Source organism: Dryobates pubescens, chromosome 12 (genome assembly GCF_014839835.1).
Source record: "Dryobates pubescens isolate bDryPub1 chromosome 12, bDryPub1.pri, whole genome shotgun sequence".
Lineage (NCBI taxonomy): Eukaryota > Metazoa > Chordata > Aves > Piciformes > Picidae > Dryobates > Dryobates pubescens.
Genome location: NC_071623.1, coordinates 22208559 through 22231579, shown reverse-complemented (window position 1 = coordinate 22231579; position 23021 = coordinate 22208559). Strand labels below are relative to the sequence as shown.

Below are 23021 nucleotides of genomic sequence, written 5' to 3'. Positions count from 1 at the left end.
TGAAAGGGGGTTGGACTCTAGGCCTCTGGAGACCCCTTCCAACCCCTAGCGTTCTGTGATTGGGCTCTATCGACATTTTGTGGGTTGGGATAGAATAACAATGACCAGACAACAAGCACAGCACAAAGGGCGGGAATGCAAGTGCTGTGACAATACAGCGTCAGTCACACAACCACCAGGCCCTGCCCTAGAAATCAGCAGTCGTGCCGGGCCTGAAAGAACCGAGCTGATACAGGACCGCCACCCCGCACTGGCAACAATATTAGCTCGCGTTACTCAGTACACACCTTACACACTGCTGCATGACGGTGAGAACACACAGCTATGCCTGCGCCTGACGAACGATTCCCTGCGTACTCCTCACACGCAGGCGGGGCGGCGCAGGCGGGGCGGCGCAGGCGGGGCGGCGCAGGCGGGGCGGCGCAGGCGGGGCGGCGCAGGCGGGGCGGCGCAGGCGGGGCGGCGCAGGCGGGGCGGCGCAGGCGGGGCGGCGCAGGCGGGGCGGCGCAGGCGGGGCGGCGCAGGCGGGGCGGCGCAGCCTGCCCCTTCCGCCCACGCACCGGCCCAGCGACTCATGGCCACACCTCCCGACCCGCCGCCCGGTCACTGACCGGGAGGTGGGCGGCGGAAACTGGGTAGACTCGCAACTATTGGGGCTTTCCGCGGCCGCCAAAAGCCCAACCTCCCTCCCTCCCTGCCTGCCTGCTTGCCATCCCTCCGTCCCTCCTTCTCTCTCCTTAAACAACGCCTCGCATTACAGCCACCGGCGAATAAACGCCTGAGGAGGCACGGCTCCCCCACAATAAGCCGCTCCCCACACACTTCGAGAACAGAGCCGGACTACAAGAAGGCAGCTCGCCGACATTTTGTGAGCCGCTCGACCCCGCAGCCCACACCAACCCCGTCCCCATAGCCGGCAGAGCAGCGCGGCGTCTACCTGCGCATGCGCAGCCGCCCGGGGCTTCCGGTAACGGTGCCGGCGCTGGTCGTGATAGGGGTCGGATGGGTGGCGGCCTGGCGACGGTGGCCGTGGGGCGTGCGGCTGTGGTGGCGTCCTCATTCTTCTGCTTCCTGGTCTCGCTGCCCCTGCACGGCGCAGGTGGGTCCCGGTGAACAAGCAGGACACGGCACCACACCCTGCTCCAGCCGAGCGGCAGCTGGGGGCTGATGCGGCGCCCATTCTCAAGGGGGAGGGTGGGGAGCAGGGTCCCCGGTTGCCCCCTGCATAGACGTGTGGCTGTGGGCACTCCCGCTTCTTTCCTCCAGCCCCTGCCCGGCGCCCCAACCTGCGGTGCCGTGGTCCCGTCCCCTGGTGTGTAGGCGTCGCGGCGAGGACGCAGAGGTGTCCAGGCCTTTGCAGGTGCTGTCCCTGCGTGATTAAGCGGGGCTCAGTTTCCGTGTGGTGCCTTGGGGTTTAGGGTTCAGTAGCAATTTTCATCTCGTCTGCTTCGAGCTTTCTTCCCGTCTTTAAATCCTAGAAGCTGTAGCATAAGCATACTGCAAACAGGTATTCGAATCGTTGTTGATTTGCTTTGAAAGGCACGGTAGCCTAGACTCGCAGAGCCTCAGGTATAAATAAGGAAATGAATGAAATAAAATCGCAGGTTAAGGATTTCATCACACAGGACAGTAAGGTGCCTGTCTTTACGCAGTAGAAAGTTGTCCCACAAACCCTTTTTTCAAGCGGTAAGCATTGTGCAGTCCAGAGAGGCTGTAAGTTACCTTTCTGCATATTTACAGGTCATTATGATGTGCAGCACAGAATATATGGGCTAAGCAATTTGGATAGTGGAAATGTTAACTGTTACGGGTCAGGGTGTGCATGCTGCTTCTGACTGCACCTAATCTCTTGAATTCTCTGGAAGATTGTATTGTTCTAGTTTGGCATTCCCAAAGACTATAGCTAGAGTGTTTTCAGGTGTCCACGCTTTCAGTTTGTGGTAGGATTCAGGCAGACCTCTTCCTTTGTTTTCCTTCAGACATTTTGTTTGTGGATTAATTCTTTGTGCATCAGTCCCAAATTTTATCCTCAAATTGGAAGCATTGCAAACATATATCTGATTGCTTAACCCACACATACTATAGCAAATGATTAACATGACACATACTATCACAGGTGTGTTACAGTGACCTCTGTCTTTCTGCCTTGCCCAAACCAGCAGTTCCTCTCTGCTGCTCCTGTATAAAAGTTCTCCTTGCTTTTCCAGAGTGTCTTTCTGCTTACAGGACCAAAAAAAGTTGGGCCATTTTTGGTGTGTGTTTGGCTGTGGCTTTGTTTGTTTGTTTTTAATGTCATATACATTAGATGTCTGTTCCTATCCTGAAAGGTCTACTTAAAGTTTCCATCGGTTTTACTGCATCCTTAACATGATAAGCAGCAAGTCATTGTGCATTTTTGACAGGCTTTCCCCTTGACTTGTCTCCTGAGAGAGTGTATTTCTGTCTTGCTAAGACTACTGTTGTGGAATGGTTTGTGTTGTTACATAATGTTATATAGTTGTTTTTACTTCTTCACTTCATCACTTGTTGAAAACATTAAAATATTATAAATTAAGTAGTGAGGTTTGTTAGAACAGTATTTAATTTATTAAAGTTTGCTGGGGGAAGATAGGCAGTGGTGTTAAAAAGCTTTTATTGTACTTAATCTCTTCTTTCCATAAAAGTCTAATCTCTTATGTCCTCAGCACCACAGTGTCATCATGCTTTAAATGAGGAAACATGAATTAAATTTACCTGTCTGGCTCTTGATCAATAATGATCATGCTTCCATCCACTAGGGGATATACTCATGTAAGAGTACTAAGAAGTACCCTTACTGTAACGAAGTGAAGTGAATCTGTTTGGCAAAGATCCAGACCTCCAGTGGAATCTACTAGGAAATCTGATTTGAGATTTCTTTGCTTATGACTGAAAGCTTTCCCTAATTCCTGATGGTAAGGATAGCGAAATATTTCAGGGGATTGGAGGCTTTTAAGAATAGAAGATGCAGTGGTAGAAACCATAGAACATTTCTATGCAAAAGTCTGATGATGTATGTAGAATTTGCCACCTGCTTTCTCCTGTGTGAAATATAGGTGGTCTTGCAAAGTGTTTTTTTTTTTCCAGCTCCCTTTCTCTGCTTTCAATGTATGAATGAGTGATGGGAAGTGTTAAAATGTGAACTAGTGATCAGTAACTGTTAACAAATGTCAACCGAAGACCTTTATATGACTCTATACTCGGAGTATAAAGTTATAGGTGACTCTCAGACTATCGCTCCCATTTTACCTGATGCAGGAGATGAAGTTGAGCAGATGAAAGAACATCATTGCAACCAGTAACCCTCAAATAAGTAATCAGTTGAATTTGGATAAGTAATTTTAGTTCCCAGTGGAGACATTTTGAATTGTCAGGGTTGTCTGTCAAGACTGGGAGTTATTTCTGAAGCAATAATGTGTTTTTCTGACCAGAGTAAGAAGTAAAGTACCTAATGATGAGTGGGGTTTCTGTTATGTTGTTATACCAAATGAAGCCTAAAGGCCAACGAGCCCAGTGTTCATCTACAGCAGCTGCTGGCAGTGTAGGAGTAGGAAAGGACAAAAAAAAAAGTAAATGTATAGTAATACTTCACACCCTAGTATTTCAGCAGTGTGTAATGCTGAGACTTTATATTTGACTCTGAGTTTGTAATCGGGTAGGAGCTGAGCATTCACAGACTCTGAGGGGAAGGAATTCCACAGATTGACCAAGTGCTCAGTGAAGCAGCAGTTTCATTTGTTTGCTTAGAGCAAGGTGGTGCTTGTTTTGATGCTTCCACCTTTATGTTAAGAAGACATCAATCAATGTTTTTGTCACTTACGTTCCTGATCTCTTTTATCCTCACCTCAATCTCCCTTTCAGGCTGAAGAATCATAATATGATTCCTCCCTGGACAGAAGCTGTTCCTTATGTTGGATTGTCTTTGTCACCCTTCTCTGCCTTATTCTGTTCTGCTATCTGCTTATGAGAGTGGGCATGCTAGAGCTGCACACGATGTTTAAGATAAGTCTATAATGAATTCATATGATGTTAAGCTTTCATTTTTAATCCCTTAATTCCATAGCACAAATGTTTTTTCCCTTCCTGTTTTGACTGTTTACTGCTGAGCACTGACTTCAAGTGCCTGCTGTTTTCTGTTGTTGAATGTAACACTGGATAACTTTCTGAAAATTCCCTGAAAGTTACAGTCTTTGTTAACCCCATCATGGATTTTAACTTAATTTTGCAGGTCATGTCTCTGAGTAGCATGCTTCTGTAGAGGCTGTCACATGTCACTGACAACAGCTCTTAATGTGTGGTTTCAGCATTTTGTAAGGAGGATCAAAAAGAAGGGCAAATGTCAAGATGGAGCTCAGCTTTGCTCAAATTTGCATGAGGAAGCTCTCAGAGAAAAAGGCAGTCAAATCACAGACTTCTGGCTGTCATCTTTTAGGCCTTTAACCAAAGCTGTTCAGAATAAACCCCTTCTAATTCACTTTGTGTGACCATACTCCAGGACTGGAATATCTTGTCGTCTTCCAAATGTCGGATTCCAGGGCTGTGTTTTTACAATGTTGTAAAGGCAGGATATGATTTTCTTTTGTGGTATTTACCAGCTTTAGAAAATGCTGGCCTAGCTTAAAACGTTAGTTGGATGTCTTAACCTCAGCGTGTTTTTTATATCTTGGCGAGACAGTGTGTTTGGTTAAAGATGAGTTTTGAAACTATTTGGTTTCTGCTTCCAAACTTCCTGTTTCCTATCTGTCCTCAAATGTACGTGGTCTAATACAAATTATTGTAAAGCTTAAGGTAAGGATTTGAAAATGTGGGAAAGATACTCTCAAAGTCCAATGACTATTGGATTTTTCTCCTTAAGGCAAACAGTGTAATTTTAATATACTAGTGGCTTAATTTTAATATACTAGTGGAGCTCTGTAGGTGGAGTGTGGTTCTTGGCTAATACTATGTTACCTAATCCTACCTTTTTAAGGTTTACTTCCAGGTTCTATGTTGTCAGAGTAAAGAATTGACCTTGGGAATCTCCTGTTATAAAACTTCTGCTTAGTACTGTCATGATTTCTTCCTAGTACAATCAAATATTAGACTGACATCAAAAAGCAATTCCAGAGTGATGGACACTAACATGTTTTTAGAAGCTGTAGCCATGTAGTGATTTGTGTAACACAGCTGGTCAAAAGAGAGAGCCAAGTTAGAGAAGAATGTGGTGATACAGGTTTTCAATTGTTATTTTCTTGATTTTGTGGTGTGGTGTTTTTTTTCACCCTGATGTGTTAGCAGTTAAAAGTGCACTCTTAAAGGACTGCCTCAAATCTGCATAGCTTGGGTTACCAAAGATACCTAGTATGTGATACCAGGAAGATAGACTTAGATATCATTTAAATTCTGTACATCTGGGTGGTTGCTTAGTGGTGGTTTTGGTGTAATTTCAGTGCCTTCTGCCTGAGGTTTCCTCAATTTGTGCATATTCCCCATGACTTTAATGCTGTTTCCCTTTATTCTATAAGCCACAGTCTGGTTTTGTTTTAGTACTAGAAAACTTTCAGTCTAAACTTTCAGTGCTGATCGCACCTTTAACCTCATTGCATTGAAGCAGTGCTGTAGAGCGGTGTGAAATAATCCACAGGAAGATAAACCTTATAAATAGCTAGATAAATTTCAGTTTTAGTAAGTATCAAAAACCTCATACTGCATGGTTACTATCTGTCCTCTGATATCTGAATTGTGTACCAAAGGAGACACCTAGGATTCTGCCTATCTCCAAGTCAATGGTAAAGTTGTCCTTAGGAACTGGAATATCAGGCAATTATCAGGGTTGTTGGGGTGTTTAAGTAATTACTGTCAAAAGGTGGAAAATAAAGAGGAGAGCTATCCTTCAGATAATTCTAATGTGCATGCTTCCCTCCAGGTGGCAATCTGCCTGTTAAGTCTTCTCACCATCTGGTCCTTCCCCTCCACTTTATAGACATTCTTATGTGTCCCTTACCCCCCACAAGTCCTCTGATGCATTGTTCTTTGTGTAAAAAAAAACCCCCACAGGATTACCATGAACAAGCTGCAAGATCTGCCATGTGATAAAGCCTAACTGCAAGAGATTTATGTGCAGTACACTGAATTTATGGCAGTAACATGAGACATGAAACAAGTTGACTCAGTCTGTTCCAGAGCTGGAATGGCAGCATTAGGTTAATCCCTAGCACTTTGCAGCTGAGATCCAGGTTTGATCGAACAAATAAAATAGAGGTTTAAGTGCATTCAGACAGTTTATAGTCAACCCATGACAGTGAACACAGGCTTTGTATGTTACAATTGTATATACTTGTGGTTTTAAAGAGGTATGAAAAGACTCAAAGCATAAAGGAAAAGACTTGTGTAGTCAAATAGGCAAAGGAGCTAGCTGATGCACATCTTATGAGCTGTATGCTGAAATGCCACATGAGCAGCGTGGGGTTTTCTTAACTCTTCATGTTTTGGGTTTCATTGTTTTGGTTGTGATTTGGTTTGGTTTTTTTTCATTTCACTGTAACTCACTACTTTTTAAATGAAGTTAAATTACGTACAAATTATTAATCCAAGTATTTTTTATACCTTTACGTTATTTTCTTGTAGGACAAACTAACCTGAAGAGTCCTCAGGATATTCAAGTTTATGTGGTAAATACAAATTTCACTCTAAGGTGGAACTACACTGGGAATGACACCAATGTGACATTTTTAGCAGAGTATCAGTGGTAAGTAGTAACTTTATTCTGAGCTAGAAGTGTCTGATGTTTATTTGTGTAGTAGGGCATCTTAGTTATTGTGTTTCTGGATACTGCCATGTAAAGCTTCTAGGGACTTTCTGAAACAGAGAAAGTTTTGTATGGAATATTAGTGTCCTTTGTTTTTCGAGTTCATATGTAGAACTGAATTGTTTACTGATAGCAAAGTATAAATGAAGAACACACTTGGACACTGTATCTGAAGGGGGCCTACAAGAAGGCTGGGGAGGGACTTCTCAGGATATCAGGTAGTGATGGGACTAGAGAGAATGGAATGAAGCTGGAGGTGGGGAGATTCAGGCTGGACATGAGGAGGAAGTTCACCATGAGAGTGGTGAAGCCCTGGAATGGGTTGTCCAGGGAGGTGGTTGAGGCCCTGTCCCTGGAGGTGTTTAAGACCAGGCTGGATGAGGCTCTGGCCAGCCTGGTCTAGTGTGAGGTGTCCCTGTCCATGGCAGGGGGGTTGGAACTAGATGATCCTTGTGGTCCCTTCCAGCCCTGACTGATACTACTATGATACTTGGTAAAGCTTAATACCAAAATTGGCAGCATCAGCAAGGCCAAACCAGGCCTCACTCCCCCACAGCAAGGTAAAGCTCTGCACATCCACACAGGAGCAGACAGGGAGGGGGAATAAAAGGGGATGTAACAGCTTGTCCTGTCCTTGTATAAATGGGAGATGCTGACATTATGGAATGAAATAACAAAAAATTACATTTTCTAGTCCACTCCTGGACCTCTCAGGTCCTCCTGGAAGAGTTCTCTATGGTTCCTTAAAGGCACCCAGCCTCAAACTGTGACACAAAATGGTTCTTTGAGACTATTGACTGGTGCACTTAAACCTCATCATTTAGATTATTTTTTTTTAATTCTCTGGCCTTGTTTTGTATTGTTGGGGGTTTTTTTAATAAAAATGCATTGTGGCTACATGTGTAAGAAGTTCTTAATTTTAATATTTCCTAGTGTATGAGCTGAGATTTAAAACCAAAACCCAACGTTTGCTTGCCACAGTTTTAATTTTAAAAGGGTAATACTGTTCCAAAAGATAAGATAGGAGTTGAGGATAAGAAACATCACTAATTCAGGTCTGTGCCTCTCTTTTTGGGTCAAGACATTTTAAATCTCTATATGGAATGTCTGTTTCTTAAGGTGTGGATGTCTGTTAACTCACAAGAAAAACAGCTTCTGTAAAGCTGATTATTCCAACTCTTGTTGAACCCGTTTCCTTCCTTGTGCATTTCTTTTCCTGTCATCTACATTCCTTGCTAATGTTAGAATTGAAGGGGTTGCTGCTTTTATGCACTTTTAAGCCCTTCTTCCATCAAGATTTTTACATTTCTTCCAATGAATTATTGATTGTTAGACTAGGATCATGTGTTAAGGATATCATTGTAGATTGTGACAGTACTTTGGCGCTGCTTTCTGACACTGTGTTTACATGGTAAATAAGGCAAACTGGTATCTTTGCAGACTGATAGTTAACTTTTGGTATAAGACTAACGTAATAAATCAATAGATTAATTTCAGGAGTTAATTGCTGTGTGAATTCCAGGGTAATTGAGTAGATAACACTAATTGCACTGGTGCTAAATCAGCATTAGGTGGTGTGACATGTATTAGAATTAAGAAGGAAAGGAAGAAGAATCTCAAGATGTAAATGGTGTATTTGCTTTATTTTTGAGATGTTTTCTTTCCTACAGGTTTGAAGATTTTAAGACAAATGGAACAGAATGGAAGGAGTTGCCTGGGTGCCAAAATGTTACTAGCAGGGAATGTGACTTTTCCTCTGCGATAACCAAATACTATGATACGTACCATGTGCGTATACGGGCCGAAAGAAGGCAAGAAGTGTCTCCTTGGTCTAGCGTTTTTGAAATGATTCCATATCTTATAGGTATGAGCTCTACATAAACTGTATCATTTTTTAGTTCATATACTTCACATTATTGTGGGAAAAATGCATGTGGTTTCCATAGCTGATAACATGAGCTGGTGGTTTTCTTAACCATAAGATATTTGCTGATCATAGACCGTTATGGTATTTTCCCCTTTTCTGGAAAGAGGGAATTCCAAGTGGTGCTGGTTTCCTGATAGATTTTTCTGTTACTTTTTTCCTAGATTTCAGAAAAATCCTTCTTGGCAGAGGACATTTCTGGAAATTTTCCCCTAACCTTGTGACTTTTCAGTAGCTACAGTAGAGAAAAGCCTTCCCTCAATACTGGGTTGTTTGTTTGAGCTAGACTCTTGCCTTGCATGTTTTAGAATGACTTCTAATGATTTTTCACAGTGGATTCTAGAAAACATTCTCTAGCAGTAATGTTACATTAACTCTACTGCTTTTAGAACCAGGTAATGGTGGTTGTTAGGTAGATTTCTATTTGATACTGCCTGAGATTCCTGAAAACTAAGACCCTGCAGGCAGTTACTGCCTAAAAAGAATTAAAATAAAGATACTATAGGCAGTTACTGTGTTTTTATTAATAAAAATTACACCTTTGATTTTTTCCTTTCCTTTTTTGTTTTCATTTTCCTCTCCCCAATATTTACAGCTCAGATTGGTCCTCCAGACATAAAGTTGCAGTCCATAAATGGAGCCATAAAAATAAAGGTTTCTCCTCCAGAAGCAAATCAGGTCAGAAAAATGTGGACAGATCATTTAAGTTTTAAATACAATGTACTTATCTGGGAAAATTCATCAAATGCAGAGGTATGGTCACTCTTCAGTTTTATGTTTCTTTGTGGGGTGGGTTGGTTGGTTGTTTTTTTAACCTTAGCATAACTGTCAGAGATGCACTTTAATTACTGTTGCTATGCATTTTAATAGTTGGGAGGGAGTGTTTTCTTCGGGAATTTTGGTTTTATTTTTACTGGAGGTCTGTGTTCTATATTGTGTGATAAGAATTAGTAGTTCTGTCAAATGCTGGAGCCACTTTCCAGTGCATGAGGAAGAAGGTCAAACCACCTCATGTGTTGGAGCAGTAGCCACCCACAGTCAGCAGGAACAGGAAGGGGAATGAGTTCAAGGTAGTGGGAAGAAGCATTTACAGTAAGACATAGATACAGGGGAGGGAAGAGGTAAGAGACTAATTTGATCTTGTTCAGGCTTGTAGCTTGACTACAGCTGACAGACACTGTCCAGTGTCATTAACTCTTTGTTTTCACACTATAGGTCAGGGGTTTTAGAGATTCTTTTGAGGTCCTGTGATTGTGAACTGTTTTCCAAGCTATAGCATGTGTCTTGCACAGCAGATAGAGCTATTTTGTAAAGACCAAGGTAGGGGGATGAGTGCCAGGTAGATTAGGGTAGGAATTGAAGAGATATGTGTATTCATTTGGAAGGCCTAATCAGAATCATTGCACTCAAAGTGGAAAAATAAAATATCTTTTTAAGTTCAATACAAACTGTGTACAAAGATCAGGCACTGAAAAATCTGGTAAACAGAGGAGGAGAGTTAACTCCATCAATTGAGGGGGTGGAACTGTTGTATTTCTGTTCTGAGTATGTGCCTGAATATTTGTGTGCTTTGCTTTGTGTCCTGTAGAGCAGTCCCACAATCCCTCCCCACTTATCCTTCAGGGGTCAGTACTGGGGCCAGTACTAGTCAATATATTCATCAGTGACCTGGAAGAGGGCACAGAGAGCACTGTCAGCAAGTTTGCTGATGACACAAAACTGGGTGGAATGGCTGACACTGGAGGGTTGTGCTGCCATTCAGCAAGACTTAGCCAGCCTGGAGAGTTGGAAAGGGAGAAATTTAATGAAATTCAGCATGGGCAAGTGTAGAGTCTTACAGCTGTGAAAGAACAACCCCAGGTATCAGTATAGGCTGGGAGTTGACTTGTTGGAGAGCAGTGAAGGGGAAAAGGACCTGGGAGTCCTAGTGGATGGAAGGATGCCCATGAGCCATCAATGTGCTCTTGTGGCCCAGGAGAACAATGCCATTCTGGGGTGGATTAGAAGGGGTGTGGTTAGTAGGTTGAGAGAGGTTCTCCTCCCCCTCTACTCTGCCCTGGTGAGGCCACATTTGGAATACTGTGTCCAGTTCTGGGCTCCTCAATTCAAGAAGGCCAGGGAACTGCAGCACAGAGCCACAAAAATGATTAAGGGAGTGGAACACATCTTCCTTACAAGGAGAGACCGAGGGAGCTGGGGCTCTTTAGCTTGGAGAGGAGGAGACTAAGGGGTGACCTCATTAGTGTTTATAAATATGTAAAAGGCAAGTGCTGAGAAGATGGATTCTGGCTCTTCTGGATGATGCTCAATGACAGGACAAGGGGCAATGGGTGGAAGCTGAGGCATAGGAAAGTTTATGTAAACATGAGGAAAACTTTTTTTCACTGTGAGGGTGATGGAACACTGGAACAGGTTGCTCATGAGGGTTGTGGAGTCTCCCTCTCTACAGGTGTTCAAAACCCACTTGGATGTACTCCTGTGTGATCTACTCTAGGTGATCCTGCTCTGGCAGGGGGGGTTGAACTAGAAGATCTTTCAAGGTCCATTCCAGCCCCTAACATTCTGTGATTCTCTATGTTAAAGGGGCATAACACGTTCCCTCCTCTCAATCATGTGGCTAAGTTGGAAACTTCTGCTTAGCACGCATTCAGCTCATAGATTGTCCTTCATTATCTGTTTTAGCATTTTTGACAGCATATTATATCAATAGGATGAAACCTGGGGAATTAAAAATAACTTTACAAAATCATGTCATCGGGAAGAACAGTCACCCTCATGTGGTGTTTGCAATTGTTTCCTTACAGTTCAGAAGTCAAAGTATTTTTCCTACTGACATAATTGATGATCTTGCACCAGACACTACCTATTGTTTGAAAGTACAAGCAACTCTTGTTCTGGAATGGAAAGAAGGCTTATTCAGTCCCATTCGTTGTGTAAAAACGACCCGTAAAGGTACAGACTAAAATTGTTTTATATTAAAATGATCACTCAAGTTTCAACTCTTGAAAATTAAGTTGTTCTAAAGTGCTGGAAGTGACAAGTTTCTGCTCATTTTGGTATGACAGCATTCTTGACTGTTATCTACGTTCTCTATTTTAAATCAGTATCACTGTATTGATGCTGTCACCTATCAATATTAAAGTTTTAATAGTACAAGAAGGTTTTTTTTACTCTGAGGCAAATTCTGTACATTTGGATTGCAAGAATTACTTTCCTGGGGTTTGGAAAGCTGGCTATTTGTGGATTTGTGACTGAATCAGGAGAAAAGAGGTATGCACGCAGGCAAAACAAAAGCATTTTGTATACTTGGCACTAAATAAATGCATGTAAAGTTGAGCTAACCTTAAAAAAACAACCCTGGTGTTACGCAAGTCTTGGTGAATTCTTTATTACAGTTTGAAGAATGCCTTCGGGGCAGTTTGCCACTAATGCTTGTTTATCACGTCTCAATTTGAATTAGAATAGAATAAACCAGGTTGGAAGAGACTTTCAAGATCATCACGTCCAACCTATCATCCAACACTACCTAATGAACTAAACCATGCAACCAAGCACCCTATCAAGTCTCCTCCTGAACACCACCTTGTTTTGTACTGTTCATGTGGAAGTTTAAGTACTTTTAAATGTTTTCATGAGGAAGTATAAAATGGAATGTATTTACAAAAGAAACTAAATAGTATAAAAGGCAATAAACATGTACAGAGTATATTTACACACACATATATTCATTTACCTATATATACATACACACAGTTTAACAACAGCACAGAACTCCCCTGTACCTTTGATTCAGCTCTTTGTCCCATCTTGGGGACCAAGGGCCCCCAGACAGCTATACAAACCACACGCTCCCTCCTTCCCCCCAGCCCCTGTACCTTTAGAGAAGTAACAGAGAAAGCCCAAGGTCAGAGGGAGTGCAGCACAGCCCAAAAGCTGAAGCAGGAACAGCCCAGAGTGAGCAGGCAAAAAATAAGAGAGCAGACAAACTCTGCTGCAAGATGAAAGGTTTTCAGTACTCCAAGGAAATTACTTTACTCTATGTATTGTTGTTATTCTTCAGGCCAATTGAATTAGATGGACTTACCATTATTATAATGTAAACTCTGAGGAGTCCACCTCTCTCAAACTGTCTGAAACCTGGAAAATTCTGTTTACAACTAAATTTTAGTTTCAAACTGTAACAAATGCTTATTTCTGGGGAAAAAAGCCCATGGAGTGTACAAAGTCAGACATTAGATTGAGCATGTGGTGCATCACAATGACTTTGTTTAAAACATTTATATTTACCCTTTTTTTCCCCCATTGAGTTACTGCTGAACCAGTTTATTTCTACTGATCATAATGTTTCTGTACTTTTTTCCAAGTTTTTTGCCTTTTTTTTTTTAACTATATGCTGTATAGTAACCTCCTTACTCAGACACTATCAGCTGAATGTTCATGAGGCCTCCTTATTAGGCCTTGCAGAACTGAAGGCTTTAGCTGCTTGTTTCACCTTTGGAGCACAGGCCCTATGAGGAGAGGCTGAGGGAGCTGGGGTTGCTTAGCCTGCAGGAGAGGAGGCTCAGGGGAGACCTTCTTGCTCTCTACAACTGCAGCCAGGTGGGGGTTGGTCTCTTCTCCGAGGCACCCAGCACCAGAACAAGAGGACACAGTCTCAAGCTGTGCCAGGGGAGGGTTAGGCTGGAGGTGAGGAAGAAATTCTTCCCAGACAGAGAGATTGGCCATTGGAATGTGCTGCCCAGGGAGGTGGTGGAGTCCCCATCCCTGGAGGTGTTTAAGAAGAGCCTGGCTGAGGCACTTGGTGCCATGGTTGAGTTGATTAGATGGTGTTGGGTGATAGGTTGGACTGGATGATCTCAAAGGTCTTTTCCAACCTGGTCTATTCTATTCAGTATGTATCACAGGCTTTGATTTGCCATCTTTATAAAGAAAACAGACAATTTTTATTATGTGTAATTATTGAAAGTGTACCATGACGATTCAGGGCAAAATGGCCATTCAGTGGGAAATTACTGTGGATTACATAAAGCTTTTCAGTAACTGTGGCTTTCCCTTTCTTTTCTTTTTGAGCAGTGAATGACCTGCACTGTGCAACAAATGTGACCATTCTTGCTTTGAATATGAAATTTCATCTGCACTGGAATAACCAATATAAACAGCATGTGAGCTACAATGTACAGTATCTCATGTAAGCTAAACAGTTTCTGTGTCTGCATAAACAGGTCATGCCACTCTAAATGCCATCCATTGTATTTTGAAAACAGTTTCTAGAAGTTAAATGCTTCACAAGTGTCTTAATGTGTTCATTGAAGCATTTGGTGCCTCATCTGAACACAGTGTAACTTTAAAAAGGATTACATGTAACATCATATCCTAGAATTTTAGGGTGCTAGTCTTCTAAGATGGAATGGAGTACTTTTTGAGTATAGATCAGATTACTGGAAGTGAGCAAAAATGCACCTGTTCAAGGTCTCAGTTGTCAATATATTTGGTCAGAATCCAACATGGGAAAAACCCATCATGTCTATAAACCTATAGCTTAATATCCAGTTGTCACACAAGTATTGTGGCAAGCATCTAAATGAAGAGTGATGCCTCTCGCCTTCTTTTGGAATTCCTTTGTCATAACAGAGAAGTAAGCAAATTAATAGAACTATATGAAAAACCTTACTTTAGATTTTAAAAACTTCTAAAGGTGTGGTATTTTTTCTATTGAGGATTGATTAAAGCAGTAGTTTGTGTTCCCTGATCCAGTTAACTTAATGGTTTTAGTTATAAATGGAAAAAAATTCTGTAAACAATGAGGAATTTGTAATACAGTCTCATAAAAGGGATTCTTTACCAGGTGTGCAAAGCCAATTGACACACAGAGTTGAGATACTTGCTTTATTTCAGTTCTGCAGGACTGGTGCTAGGCGACATATCCAGCACACTTAACTCAAACAGCAGCAGTTTATATGCAGTACAGATAACAAAGAAATGATATATGATCACAGAATTACAGGATATAATCGGTTATACAATTTTCACATCACATACATCTTGGTGCTTTATACAGATCAATATACAACCAATAGCCTAATTCATTATGCTAAGGTGGTCCTATACTTGCATTTTAAATTCTTCTCCTAGAGGTGTGCTTTTTAGTCTTAAAATCACCACATTTTGTCTAGGGGACACCTCAGTATTTGGATCGTTGTCTGAATCAGTCTCTGATTTATGTAAAGAAGCCATAACTAGGCATTATCTACAAAAGCTGATGGAATCTTACTGTCTTTAGGTACTGTTCTTAATCAGAAACAAGACACAGTAATCATTTTAAACTTTGAGATCATCCCATCCTTTAATCTTAAGGGCCTTTGATTTTTGTTATCCTGGTTTCAGACCGGTTATTCAGCCTCAAAGTGTTTAACACTTTCCTTCTGACATCACTGAGAGGCCCATTCTTTAAAAAAGGAAAAACACTAAGTAGTGCAAGTGAACATGCCTTTTTTTTTCTTCTTTTGCCTTTTTTTTTCCCCTTTTTTTTTTCTCCTTAGCTTATGAACTTCACATTCAAAAACGATTGAAATATCTTTTGCAGTGGGTATCTAAAGAAGCTTCACGATGATTACTCCTCCAAGTGGCTCAATGTTCCTGGGTGTGAAAACATCACTGACATGCAATGCAATCTCTCTTCTATCATCACTGCTACTTCTGGATTTTATTACTTCCATGTGCAAGCCATAAATGAATATAATAAGTCATGTTTGTCTAATGAAGTAAAAGTAGATCCTCTGATTACAAGTAAGTGTTCATTTCATTACAAAATAAACCTTCCTAGACTAATGAAACTGAATACCTAGTTGCCCTGCAGAAACTGTGCTGGGAATCCTGGCCTCATCAAGTTAAGCAGATGTTTTGCTATTGACAGGGAGCATTTCTGTGTATAAACAATCCCAAAGTAAAATAATTATTCCATGTGCATCTGCTCTCATCACCTGGTCTCTACCTCTACACAACGTACTCCTCGATTTTGTGCTGAAGCAGTGTTGCATGATCACATAACCTTGAAGCGCTCCATGAAAAAGCAGCCTTAAATGACAGTGACATCTAAGTCAAAAATATTCAACATTCTCCAGAGAGAAGTTGTAATCATTTTTCTCTTTGTTGCACTCTTTTGATTTTAGTGAGAAATGTGACCTTACTAAAATGTTAACTTCAAAAAAGTTGTCTTGATGTTTGTAATTGATGTGTTTATGTAATATGTTGACTAATACTCCATTGCCTTCAATATTGAAGATGGAATCTATAGCTGTTCCTTTGTCAGCTTTCTCTTGTCCAAGCACTTGGTAATTAAAAAATTCTTTAATAACTGTGACTTAAGTACATAATTAAAAAACAAACAAACAAAGCCGTGATGCTTCTCATTGCTCAACTATACTACTGTTGTGAAAGAGGGTATATGTGAAAAACAGGGCCCACAACCTGATTAGATTAAGAAATGTTTAGTAGTTTCACTTTGGCTTGCACAGTTAATCCCCCTGTCCCTGTATTTCCTGTCACTGAAACTTGCAGAAGCAGCATGTGAATGTGGAAAGAGGAAGTAATTCTAAGGGCTCAAGATAAAGCTATTGGTCAGGTTAGACTTCGAAGTATAGATTTCTGATAGACTTGTCATAGACTTAAATGACTGTGTTTTATGCTATAATTTTACTTGTATTCTTTCAGTCTCATTTTTAACTTTTATTGTTTTTTAAACCTCTTAAGATGAAATTGGCCCTCCTGATGTGAAGGTGGACGTCGGTGATGTTTTCCTCCATATCCAGATTTCTCCTCCAGGAGGAGCCCAGGGTGAAGTCATGAGGGACCGTTACGACTTGTCTTACCGGATTCTCTATTGGAAGAACTCATCCAACAATGAGGTGTGAGCTAGTTAAGTACTTTAAAACTATATATACAGTTTGTCATGACTTAAATACCAAGATTGGGTTCTCAAGAATCTTGTTTTCAAAAGGGGCACATTTGTGGTATATCAGTCATGCAATCAGTTTGTTGTTTGGGTTTGGTTTGGGTTTTTTTTGTTGGGTGGGTTTTTTTAGGATTTTTTTTGTTGTTGTTTTGGAGTGTTTGTCTGAAAGATTCTTTTAAAAATCTGGTCAAGATAACTTGTATCAGAATGTAATTGAGATGTTAATCTTTTAACATTGATGTGGCTATATGTAATCTGCAGAATCGCACTGCGTTCTGTACAGGCTGCTAAATAACGCACTTCTTGATAGAAGTTGTAGGGGGTTTTGTCATGCCATCTTTCTTATGGTGTGACTCTGTCCACTGTCTTTTGTTAATGTAACTTCCAGCCCCTTGAGTTTCCTTTTCTCTGCAGTTGCAGTTTTGTAGCGGTATGTTTCACAAAACAAGTGTCTTGCATGCTTTTAGCTCAAGTTTTAACAGATCTTGCCATATTCTTTAACTGCCTCTTAAAGTACTGTAATCAGTAAGTGTGTATGTGTAAATCCATGGAAGAAGAGGAGAGGTGGCTATAGGAAATTTCATTTTGAACTGTAAGATTTCAGTGTGGTGAGAACAGCTGGGTTTTGCTGGTAAGTGTTTCCTTGAATGCTTGCTTAGGAGAGAGTTGTGTGGTTTCTTTTGTTTTATCCAAGGGCAGAACAGTATCTTGTTTTAACTGGATTACTTCTTCAGTGGAGAACAAAATTCTAACCTGCTTGAGTGACTCTTGTGCTATTTATGTGCACCTTATTCCTCCCATTTTCCTTTTCCAGGAAGAAATTCAAATGAAACAGATAAAACAGACAATAGGGACAGTCTCTGATCTAACACCTGCGACTTTGTACTGTGTAAAAGTACAAGCATTCTCAGAAGTGTACAACAAGACCAGTCCTTACAGCAAAGAGGAATGCATCAGAACACCTGGAGGTAGGAAGAGCTTGAAGTGTTACACTTCTGGAAGTAAAATTGTTAACCCTCCATAGGCCTTTCCATATCTTATAAGCTAAAAAATATTTGCAGCACAGCTTAATGACCTAACAGAGTTAGCACCTAGTTCAGCAGAGAGCCGTATCAACAGTCTGACACTGTGCTGCTCTCTGTGTTCTGTCCTAAAAGCTGCTGCTTTTCTGATCTGATCAAAATTACATTCAGGTAATTCCATGATACAACTTGGTTTAGAAATGATCTCAAACTGTAATGATTGTGAATTCAGCTTAATTCCATACAATGACTCATTAATAGGCAACCTTTGATTTCCAGTACTTTTAAGATATTTTTAGCATTTTCAATTTTTTTTCTTCACAAAGTTGTCTTAATTCTTCTGTGAGTTAAAAAAATCCTGTGCAAAACAAAAATACATTTGTAGATGGATTGCACTCAAAACATAAGAGCAAGCTGTCTGTTGAATTGAATTTGTCCAATTACTTTCTAAATTACTAAGTATCTAAACTAACTTAAAACTAAGGAAATGTAGCAGTAGTATTGTTACTTCCTCACACCTTAAACTCTTAGGATTCCTATATGTTGTAGTCTTCTCTGTGTTGTCTTTATCAAGCCTAAAAAGACAGAAATGTTCTTTCTAACCTTTGTAAGATGAATCTTTTAATGTGTTTTACTGGTATAGCTTGCCTTCTGGGCTGCAAGCGCATGTTGTTGGCTCATGTTTGTCTTTTCATCCACCAGTACCCCCAAGTCCTTCTCTACAGGGCTACTCTCAATTGATTCATCCCCCAGTCTGTATTGATACTGGGGATTGCCCCAAACCAGACACAGGACCTTGCACTTGGCCTTGCTGAACTTCAAGAGAACAAATTTATGTGGGTCCACCCCTCAAACCTGTCAGAGCCCTACCAGACCCTGTCCCTTCCTTCATGGTAATCAGCTGCACCACTTAGCTTGGCAACATCAAGTTGATGACACCATGTTTGAGCATTGAAGTGAATGTCATCTCACCTTTCTATACTGACAAAGTAAAATCTTGTGCTGAGCTAGTGTCTATATGACTAGTGTAGAAATTAACTTGAATAGCCTCAGTATTTATTTCTTCTTAGATAAGCACTAAAAGGAATAGGTGCTCTCTGGAAGATCCTTTTTCTCCCAATTGGCTATTTTATAGTCACCTGAAGCTTACAACTGAAGTTCTTCTCCTGCCAAGAAATCATTTGGATTCTTTTGGGTTCCTGAAAACCATGCAAATCCAGGCACTCTTAATTTCCTGGCTGAATAACCATGGGGTAATTTCACTGTAGTAATTGCCTGTTCTTACTCCCTAGCCCATGGGAATTCTTACTCCTTTAACTTTGCCTTTTTAAAGGAGAGAGCTCTGTCAATTGCACATTCTGTTTCTTGGGGTTAGACCCTATACACAAGCAATAGCAAAACAGATTTACTTGCATCGAATGCTACATGTCAAATAGTGACATGTAACTGGAATCTAACTGGGAATAACTGGATCTTCCTTCTGATCCTTTCTGCAGATGCCTCTGTTCTTATATTGAATCATAGAATGGCTTGAGTTGGAAGGAGCTTTAAAGATCATCTAGCTCCAACCCCCCTGCTATGGGAAGGGACACCTCATACTAGACCAGGTTGCTCAAGGTCTCATCCAGCTAAGTCTTGAACACCTCCAGGGATGAGGAGTCCACAGCTTCTCTGGGCAACCTGTTGCAGTGTCTTGCCACCCTCCGAGTAAAGAACTTCTTCCTAATGTCCCATCTAAATCTGCCCTATTCTAGCTTAAAATCATTGCCCCTTGTCCTGTCACCACAGGCCCTTATAAAAGGGGCATATTAAAAACTGTGAATAAATATTTTAAATATTTTGTGCTGTGCTTTTAATAAAATTGTCTAAGATCACAGAATCACAAAATTGTCAGGTTTGGAAGGGACCTCAAAGATCATCCAGCTCCAACTCTCTGTCATGGGCAGGGATACCTCACACTAGATCAGGTTGCTCAGAGCCCAGTCCAGCTTGGCTTTAAAAAATTCCAGGGATGGGGTCTCTACCATCTACCTGAGCAACCTGTTCCAGTGTCTCACCACCCTCATGGTGAAGCACTTTTTCCTAACATCCAATTTGAATCTAGACACTTCTAGTTCTGCTCCATTCCTTCTGGTCCTAGCACTACCTGACATCCGAAAATGCCCATCACCAGCTTTCTTGTAGGCCCCCTTAAGATACTGGAAGGCCACAACAAGGTCTCCTCAGAGCCTTCTTTTCTCCAGACTGAAGAACCCCAACTCTTTCTGTCTGCCTCCATAGGAAAGGTGCTCCAGCATCATTTTTATAATGAACATCATAGCTGGATATAGTACTATAAAAATGTAAAATTTCATGATAAGTTCTATAGCAGATTTGGAGATAACATACTACTACTTATATTTTTTTTGTAGTTTATGAATACCTGGACTGAATGCTTTTTATTCACTTCATTTTTAGGTAAAATTTTACCTCTGATAATTTTAGCAACATTTTTCATTGCTTTGATTGCTGTCACTCTTCTGGGTGCACTGCTTGCTTTTATCCTCTATCAAGTCTACAATAAAATCAAATATGTGTTCTTTCCATCATGCCAACCTCCTTTGAACATAGAGGTAAGATGAGAAGTATTTTTTTTTCATTCATTAAACAGATGTGGGTTTAGAAAAACGAACAGGAGATATTATGGAAAGGGTGTTTATCTCTTAACCCTGTGGTCTTATGGGTATGCCAAGATTAACTGTATAGACATTCAGGAAGTACAGAAATTCTGTAGGGGGGTTGGGGGGAAGGTAGTATTGATTTCTAGAATTCTGTGATTAGCAAATATTTTAACTTCTGTGTTTGTTTGGATTTTGTCTGTGCAAAAAGTGGTGTTAGCAATCCTTCATTCCATAGGGCATGGCTGTCTATCCAATGTGATAATGTACCTTTGCCTTGCTGTGTGAAACCAGAACTGTTTTCCCATTATCTGTGTGTTATCTGGAAGAGTGTGATCCAGCCTTTTTGCCATCCTTTAAAACTCAGAGGTGAAAATTCAAGTCCAGTCTTTAAAGGAAATGTTAGTGTAGCAGATAGTATATGCTTCTATTTCCCCAGACCTAGTAGTGTGGGTAGCCTTTAAAAGGCAGATACCCAATTTCCAGTTTAGCTTGGCACAGGTGGTACTTAATAGGGATCCTGTTCCAGAATGAACAGGCAAGGTGTAAGTGAAATTTAGAAAGAACTGCTTTTCACTCTGTCTCTCAGAACACTGATGCTTTTTAATGTATGTCATCTTCTCACTGATGTTCTGAATAAAGTTGTACTTTAAAATCAGTCTCATAGTTCACAAGGGCTGAACTCAATTTCATTTATTTTTAAAGCAGCATTTTAGCTGGTTTGTTCATTTGGATACTGGTAATATAACTGACATGTTTAGAACCTTTTAGGATGGATATAATGGATAAATGACCACTTCAGAAAACAGATGAAAAGCATGTCAAACAGGCAGCAGTGCAGTGTGGAGAGCTGTGTAAGGCTGGATATCCTGCTGCAGCAGCTCATGTTCTTCTTTCAGACTTTAACTGATGATGATTTGTAGACTTGGCAAACACACATCTGTCATTCTCGTGCACTACATGACCTTTGAAGTATTTGGAATTCGACTTTTCCTTCAGTTCTCATGTGGCCTAACAAGACTATAATTCATGAAACAGAGCAATTATACAGATCATTGTCAACTAGGAGCATAGCAAAAGAGTCAAGATTAACGTTAGAGTCATTCTTCAGTGTCTGATTATGTGAATGCAACTAATCTTCATCCTAACTTTGAGTTTGTGAACTTAGGAAAACAAATAGCATGTTATAGGTAGAAAACTTCACGATGCTTCTGAATATGATAAAGCAAATTTGTACAGCTGCAGTGTTAAGCACAGGTATTACTCATGAATGTTCACTTTTCTGCTTCTCTTTTTTGCAGGGTTTTGACCAACAGCCCTTCAGAAGTATTTATCTGCCAGCTACAGAAGAACAAATAGAAAATTGTTCAGTAATCGAGCTTATCGCCACAGAAGCAAATCAGATTGACTTTAAAGACTACAAACATTCCAAACAGAGCAGCCGAGATTCAGGAAATTATTCTAATGATGATGACATTTCAGGACACAAAGTGTCAGAAGAAACACTAGAAAAGGAAGTAGGATAACTTTTAAGAAAACAGAATTCATATAAGGGACTGGCAAGGTAACAAGCACTTAACCTTTTTATTATTAAAGTCATAGCCTAAGGAAGACAGCACAAATTTGGGGTTTTGACTGACTCCTATGGTAAAAAGAATATCATCTACATAAAGAGGAGCAGATCTGTACACTTTATATATTATACTTGAACCTGATAACCTCAGCAAAAGCCTACTCTGTTCCACAAGACTTTCTCACTATCTTAGAGGTTTGTTTTGAATGCCAGTGTGTACTGTTACAGAAGCCTTAAATACCAGTATTGAATCTTACAATGTTTACACAGACAAAAGGCAGCGTGCTGCAGTTCTGCACTGCATTTAGGATTAAAAAAACCCAACAAATATCCAAGCCAGATGTATTTTGCAAGAAGAAACTAAAGAATACCGTTACTTTCAATGACAAGGCATGCTAAAAAGCATATTCTTGATTTTTATTCCACATGGCTACACAACCCGAAGCGTGAAATATTTCCCTCTAACTGAATTGTATTTAGAAATGTGAATCCCTTAACAAGGAGGAAACTTCTTTCCATAATTAGAAGGACCCACACTGAGTTTAGAAAATGCTCTCGTAACAAAAATGAAGATGCTTGTCATTCAAAGCGTTTTCAGCTTAGTCTCGTTTTGCCAACAGACTTTTCTTTGTACAAACTATAAGGATATGCTGCAATAACGTTTCCATTTTCGTACCACTTCCTTCTCATGAAGTAATTTTTTTAAAGAGCTTATTTTTTATGGAGAAAATGATTGAGAGTGAGCTGGGTTTGAGCTTCATTTGAGCTGCTGTTTGCGACAGGCGACTGTTGGTGTTATTTTTTTATGTTTTTTTTTTAATTTTGAAGATGTGATCTAATTTTATGTTTGTTTTTTTTTTTTTATTTCTTTGTGTTCATTGAAGAATAAATTCTACACATTTACTACTCTACCCTTTTCTTGGTTCCATATCGTTATCAAAACCGTCAAACCCTGAGAGACCCATCTGAAGGTCTAGAGGGAAATGAAAGGCATTCATAACAAATCTGGACGTGCAGGAGGGTCTCTGGTTACAGCACTTGAAGCACACATCCATGCACATTCATCACTTTTCCAAGAAATCTTTTACA

General features: G+C 40.5%; 1 protein-coding gene across 1 annotated transcript; it reads left to right on the top strand.

Annotated features, from left to right (window-relative positions):
- The first annotated feature begins 100 nt into the window (after positions 1-100).
- Positions 101-22343, top strand: IFNAR1 (interferon alpha and beta receptor subunit 1). Its single transcript, XM_054165881.1, is given in 13 exon segments — positions 101-510; positions 890-919; positions 921-1099; positions 6625-6745; positions 8476-8669; positions 9325-9482; positions 11534-11681; positions 13803-13917; positions 15313-15515; positions 16479-16633; positions 17495-17648; positions 20160-20314; positions 21661-22343. Coding segments are annotated over 13 exon segments (2247 nt in total). The 3' UTR covers positions 21886-22343.
- Positions 22344-23021: the final 678 nt, after the last annotated feature.